The sequence below is a fragment of the Etheostoma spectabile genome, chromosome 21 (genome assembly GCF_008692095.1).
Source record: "Etheostoma spectabile isolate EspeVRDwgs_2016 chromosome 21, UIUC_Espe_1.0, whole genome shotgun sequence".
NCBI classification, from domain to species: Eukaryota; Metazoa; Chordata; class Actinopteri; order Perciformes; family Percidae; genus Etheostoma; species Etheostoma spectabile.
The window spans coordinates 18459385-18466595 of record NC_045753.1 but is presented as its reverse complement, the minus strand read 5'-3'; the positions used below and the strand labels follow the sequence as shown (position 1 = coordinate 18466595).

Sequence of the window (7211 nt, the reverse complement as noted above, 5' to 3'; positions counted from 1 at the left end):
AATGCTTTAACAATCTACACAGACTGGGATTAATGAAATTACCTAAATAAAGATTTCCTGTCTAGTAGACTGACACTGTTTACCACACTGATATGATGTTGGTGTGGCTGAAGTACCAAGAACCCACTAGAAAACATGAATATGTAATATTGCAGTAATAGGAAAAGTAATAAGGGTAAATTCTAACATAAAATATTCATTAAACATTACTTTCATTCATTAGTGGGACAGCTCCTAAGCTTCCAAGGGTAATCTATATTACAAGTTGAACTCCTAATCACAGGTACGCTCGATCATCTGTAACTTTAGAGGAAATTGTGAGTGCAAACTTTAAACTGAACAAGGGACAATCAAGGTGACCAGGGGCTTAAGAGTAGGATAATCTTATTATAGCAATCGATGACTGTTGATTGAGCTCTTCAAGTGAAGAGACAACATCAAGTCTGCAGAGGGACGGCGATGTGAGGATTTTGTGGGTTAGTAATGGGTTTCTTTCAGTTTTGTCAATACAAACACATTGCATATTAGATAACTGAATTGTCTTGATCAAAATGGGTTGTTTAAAGTGAGCATTTTTAGGTAAAGGCTCACGCTGATAAAATACAAAAATGTGTCTTTTACAGAAAACAAGCCATTCAAACTGAATTAAGCTCTGCGTGTAAAAATGCAGTCCTTTAATTCATCTGAATAAGGCCAGCAAGGATGCTGACGTAGAGCGCAAAAAACAAACAAACAAAAACAGGGTTGTCTGGCAAAAACCTCGCTCAACTGGACCGCAATCCATCCGCCAATACAATATGTGCAAGCAGACATTTCTGGTAGATTTATTTGTAGTTCATTTGAGTATTTTTGCTGTAGTTATACTGAAACTGTTGACCTGTTGGTAGTGATAGAGGTAAAGTCGCCAACGTCAGTGACTTTCATCCTCAGGGCACCATAAAGGGTTGTACAAAATGTAATTGGCAATCCATCCAATAGATATTTTAGTCTGGATCAAAAGTGTTGCACTGACCGACCGACATTGTCATCCGTCGCTAACATTGATGAAAAAGACTTTAGACTTTACATCCATCGCTATCTTATCCTCAGCTGACACAACAGGCAGGTTTAAGCCATCAGTTATAAACTGACCACAGCAATAATCAACGTTATGTCCAGGACCCGGGCTATGGAAGCATGACAGCTTTAAATAAACAGATGCTAATTAGTTACTGGTGGATTTAGTAAATGAAATGCATAAACATGCTGAAAAAAACAGCCTTTTATGGTAACCGTTGCTCAATAATAGGTTTGAGTGCTTTTAGAGTGCCGGTAAAACATCACCGCTCTACACGACGGTCAGTACATATGATGCAAGTGTGTATGTGTCTGCAATGAGTGTGTGAGTGAGATAAAGAGAGGGGAGAGGAGCTGCATTAAATAAATGCACGTTTGTGTGTAGAACATCTTCCGTATATCAGTTTGTTAAATGTCAGAGCCCCCTCCATCCCATTCCCCCCAAAGGTAACTTCAAAAGAGGTCAGCCCTCGTCCTCCTCCGTGGCATTTACAGCTGTTGTTGTTTCATCCCTTTGCCCCCCAACTCAGGATCCAAGTCTCAACACTTATCAACTAAAAGTATTTGAATACAACAGCTGTACCTTGGGATCCAAGTCCTTTCAACTCCTGACAAAAAGACCTTATCCAATTAGTGCATTAGTGTGGTAAAAAAAGAGTAATCCCATCAAATGATTTCCCCAAAATGATTTGTGTTGATAATTTGAGTTTGTGCTTCTTTGAAAATACTCCATACACTTAAAAGAGCACTCCATCAAATTATTATTGCACCCCTATAACATTGGGGTCTCACGATGGACAGTTAAAACAAAAAAAGAATCAAATTCGACACAGCAGAATCAGAGATATTGTCTCTTAGATTCCATGTATCCTTCTTCCTCCTCAAAACCTGGCACCTACGTCACCTACAAGGCTAAAGCAATAGAAGGCAATAGTATCTTTTAAAACCTGATGACGAAACAGCTGGTCAAAATCGAATAAACTGCAATTTCATAATGGGCCATATGAGAAAAATAAAAAATAAATAATAAATGGTAATTATGTTTGAATTAATATTTGAAGCAACATTGTGGCCCTGTATCTCTGTATAGTATAAAGTATAAATGGGTAAAAAAATATATGACCCAATATAATTCCATATAATTATTATACATGTGCATGATTCTTTACATCTGAAACGACTTCTTGATTATTACATCATGCATCAGTTCAAAACAACTGTTGTTATAGTTTTGTAAACATCATGTATCTAAAAGATGAGTGTGCATTTTTAAAATAGAGACTAATATTTTTTATGTTTTTTAATATTAATATTTAATTATTTAAATATTTTTTTATGTTTACTGTTTAATTTGTAATGTTTTTAATGTCTTACTTGAGAAAACAAAACAAAACAAACACAGAGGTAAAGAGAATCCTTTCTAGGACACAAGGATGGACTTGAGTATAATTGCTCTTTGAGCAGCCAATGCTACTGAGAGAAGATGTTGTTTTCTGAGTAGATTTTTTAAAAGAAAGATTTATTATGTCTGCACCTGACAGACACTGATAATAGAGTCTATCAAACAAAAGTGAGAAAGGTTTGAGGTTGTTTACAGGATTGTTTCACCAGCTGAACCTCTGTATTTTAGCTATGGCTAAAAATAATGAAATTACATATTAAAATGACTTATTTTTGATGTGATCTTAAATGGGTACTTTTTATTACTACAAATGGTGGTAATATGAGGTTTGGATCTACATTAAAAGCTTACACTGATTGCAGTATGAAGTGCGCAGACTTAAAAGCAGTTATTAGTTGTTTGACATTATAGCTACAAAAAAAACAAGTGATGCACTGGATGCCCCATTATATACATAAAACCTATTTAGTGTGACAGGATATAAGACAGACCTTAACTAGCTCAGCAATAATCACTACAAATGTCCCTACTGATTTGGGCATTATGGAAATATGACCAAGAGACGTGCTACATGAGAATCCGTTACTTGCAAAGCTGAAGGACCCACAACAGCACTACAGAGCCCCCTCAAGGTAGATACAGCTTCCAGGTAAAGGTGACCACCACAAAGCTTTGCTTTACAACTTCTCTTTGAAAGTAGCGCAGCTGAAAACGCAAAAACAGGAACCTTACAGTATTATCATCCTCGGGTTTATAAAGCAATGTAGTAGAAACGTTTAAATACGACGTTAATAGGGTGTGCAAAACCTTTTGTGTCAAGACGGTTGAACTGCACAAGTGATACACATTTCATATCTTAGGCTGCTGCAGGTTTTGAGCATTCATTTCCATCAAACCTGTAACAATTTCACGTTTGCAGCCAACAAAAGCTGCTTACAACCCCCAACAGAATCCCAGAGGATTTTTAGGATGTAGGACGGATTCAAATTCAGAACTCTGAGTATAGTGAGGAATGTAAGGTTCATGTTTCAAAGAGAGAAAAATATGTCTTCTTTACTAAATGAGCTAAAATACATTGCGACCACTTTGACTGAACTCTACACCGGAGTGGACGGGACTCCAGGGAAAGTGCACTCAAACTGAGAGCAATACAAATATACAGTAGGTGTGTCATCTGCAAACAAATCTTTGAGTCTTCTCACAGAATAAAAAAAGTATTTTGTTCCTCTGGCGACAAAACTTTTCAATCACCCAAAATTAAGAGGTGAGAGACTTTTATTTAAATATGCATCTATTTTCATCTGGCAGCTGAAGGCCAGTGACAAACAGATGATGGGAATGCCAAGAGCAGACAGGAAAAGTGAGCAGAATTGTAATGACGTGAGCCCATCTGCCTGAATTAATTTTTATTGACTTTAATTCTTTGGATAGGCAGAATTCAGAGTCACGGTAGCTATCATTCTTGTTTATTTTCATATATCAATTAGAGGAATTAAAATTAGGATGTTAGGATTATCAATGTCATCCCCAAAGGGGAAATAAATTGCCGGAGCTTTATTAGTAGACTGCTGGTCATAAGGCTGGATGTGCACCAAATTAAACGTCCTACTATTGAGTATCAGACAGCATCTAGGAGAATATAGGATATGGCCTGAAGAGATGGAAATGAAACCAGGAGCCACCCCATGCAGTTTGGGTCCAGGGAAGTGAGGTAAATTTACATTCGTTTTCTCTATTCCTCAATTTCCTGCACCATATCTTTCTTCCCCTCTTTTTGAAAAAAAAAAATTCTGTCAAGCATTTCATCTTTCACCTCTTTTCATCCCCATTTTTTCTCAACCCCATCTTTCACTGAATACTAATGGTTCATTCTATCCCCTTTTCCTTCAGTCATTCACAGTATCTCTATTTGCTTTCCTCAGACCTTTTCCACTCAACTTAAATCCACAATTTATCTCAATGTGATAATTTATATTTAACTTTGAACTATATTTATTTATGACAAAGATATCGACCAAATACTGGGACGATGTAGCCATTAGCAGATACTGAGATATATTAACAGATTTACTTTGAATGATTTGTACAGATGAGGACTTATCTGTTAAAAAGCATTTTTCTTTAGGTTTCAAAGGTGGTTCTGAAGAATTGGGGCACTATCGAGTTGAGAAATGATATTTGCAGGCATTGTAACTTGTAAGCACTTCTGAAATGGTCTGTGTGATAAAGCAAACATATTAAGAAGTAACCATTGTCTCTAAGGAGAACAGGAAGGTACTTAAATGTTACCACGATCGGGTGTAGGTCATTTGACAACAGAATGTGTTTTATGGACTTACTTCTCTCCGTCGTGAAGCCCAGCAGGTCTGCTTGATCTTCCACACCACTGCAGCCACCAGGAGTAGTGATAGAAAGCAACTGGAATGAAAGAGAGGAAACAATCTCAAGTAAGATGCCTTTAATAACAGCGGTCACTGAGAAAGGGCAAATATATACGTATATTCTCTGCATTCATGGAGCACTCAACCCTTTACTTAAAGCATTTTGCTTCTTTATTTGCAGGCAACAGTAGATAAATTAAGATGCAGCTTAATCCAGGAAAGTATCATGTTACCATGTTGCAAGAATCCCTATCTCTACACACTCACACGTACTCTCTGCCAAGCATTTATTTTCCAATTTTGTGTTCACTCACAATATTTTCTTGATATATTAAAACAACTACGATATTACGGTCTTAAACAAGAGTAAATATTCAAAGTTTCCCTCTAACTTCAAAAAAGACAAGACACGGGAGATGATATGAAGAGGTAGCACATTAATTTCTTAGCAGACTGAATATTTTGGCCGATTACTTCAATTAATAAGCCAACAGTAAAAATCATTAGTCAAGGGATATTCAACAAGGTCCGAGAGTTTCTGGGATATAAAAATATGAATGATTGAGATCTTCCACTTCATTATCCTGGTGACGGATGAGAGTGTTAAGAGTATTATGTGCCGAAGAGACGTTCTGCACTTTCTATGAGCTTGTCGGAGCAACATGTGAGACGCTGAGCACTGTGGTTAGGTAAAAACATATGGAAACAAAATAAAAAGGTCAATTTATTGGTGTCAATTATGTTAATTTTCCCCCAGATCGCTCTGTCATATAAGTATTTTATAATCTAATTGTTCTCTACTCACTGAATCGAAATGGAACATGACCCTGTTCCTGACGTCAAGGAACAAAGACAATCGTATTTGGATTTGAAATCCATACTGTAATATGACCATGAGTCCACGTCTTTAGAGACTTGCAACATTTCTGAAATGAGCAGCCAGTCCAATAAGCACATTTCACCAGAGACACATACTAGCTCCGATTTCATGGGCACACTGGTTTGATATCTTCACTTAAGTAGGCTTTCAATTTGTCGGCCACACCTGCTAGATCTATTGGCCAGGATCTTTTAAGAAGGCAATAGCGTCTGTGAGGAATGTGATAACACTTTGAATATACAGCTTCTCAAATAAAGCAAAGAGGGGGCTGCCAAATCAAAAAAAGGAAAGGATTATTAGTGGGATTAAAGTGTTGAGTGATGGGAAACTCTGTGCTTCAGACAGCTCGTCATTGCACGTGGAATTTATTTCAGAGGTGCACAAACTGGGAAACCTTTAATTCTTTTAGAAATACTTGCACCATCTTAGACACCTTTGAAGATAACAGTGAATGGAGGAAGGGGGTGTTGTGGGAGCTTCAATGACATTTTAATGTGGCAGAAGTGACAAAAATCCCTAGACAGATGTTTGGCTTTCATTGTCACTTTAGAATGTGGAGAAGTTTAATTCCCCTTCGCTGTTCCTTCTGCTGTTTATTAAAAAGAGCTCGGCAATCATTAATGTTCTAACGGCTTAAGGTAGTGAAGAACAAATGTAAAATGATTAACACAAAGATGCTATCACATTTTCTACAAGTAGTTGTTGATATGGGATAGGATCTAGTAACAGCAGTTGTAAACTTTCACTTAGCCAAAAAATGAAGACAGTAGGAAGCTGTCACACATTATAATTAATTTCCTGAGTTTACTAATCTCATAAAAATCCTACTGTTCTTTATGCCATTTTACATTGTTGTTACGGTTATTGTTTTTGTGTGTGTTTTTTTGCATTTCCACCTTCAATGGATAGGACAGCTTAGACGTGAAACGGGAAGACATGCAGGAAATTGTCACAGGTCAGACTCGAACCCTGGACCTTCTGAGTTGAGGAATAAACGTCTATATATGTGCGCCTGCTCTACCAACTGAGCTAACCGGTCACATTGTGTTTTCAATAGTAGACCGTAAATTATGTCTTTTATTATGACTTTGTGTAATGTGAAAACTGTCCTTTGACAGAGAAGCGTGAACTGAACACAGCTTTCTTTTAATTACGTGCACGTTTCTGCAACCACACGACTACAGTTACCACAAGGGAACAAAATCAATAATATCTATATCTGCTTTCTACAGGCTTCTTATGCTGTAAAATCATGACCCAGGAAGCGCTGTAAAAAGCAACCTTAATTTGCTAAATAAGAAGACATGATTATGTATTATAGGATTAAAAACAGAATTTTGAAATGTACTGTAAGCCTGAAGCTCTTTCAAGTACATACACATTTACATGCATGTTTAGAGTTCAGTTCTGTGTGGTTCTCATTTGACCTTACCTGATAATTTGAATGAAGTTGGTGATGAAAAAGAAACAGACAGACAGACAGACAGACAGA

The 7211-nt window shown here is 37.0% G+C and overlaps 1 protein-coding gene across 2 annotated transcripts in view; it reads right to left on the bottom strand.

The window, feature by feature from the left end:
- Positions 1 to 7211, bottom strand: part of atrnl1b (attractin-like 1b) — a 65738-nt gene that overhangs the window by 17106 nt on the left and 41421 nt on the right. For both annotated transcript variants that reach the window (XR_004327216.1, XM_032502189.1), the window contains exon 26: positions 4798 to 4876. Coding sequence is in view for 1 of the 2 variants with exons in the window: in XM_032502189.1 (XP_032358080.1) it covers positions 4798 to 4876 (79 nt within the window). In the remaining variant the exon portion in view is untranslated. The remainder of the gene's footprint in view (positions 1 to 4797; positions 4877 to 7211) is intronic.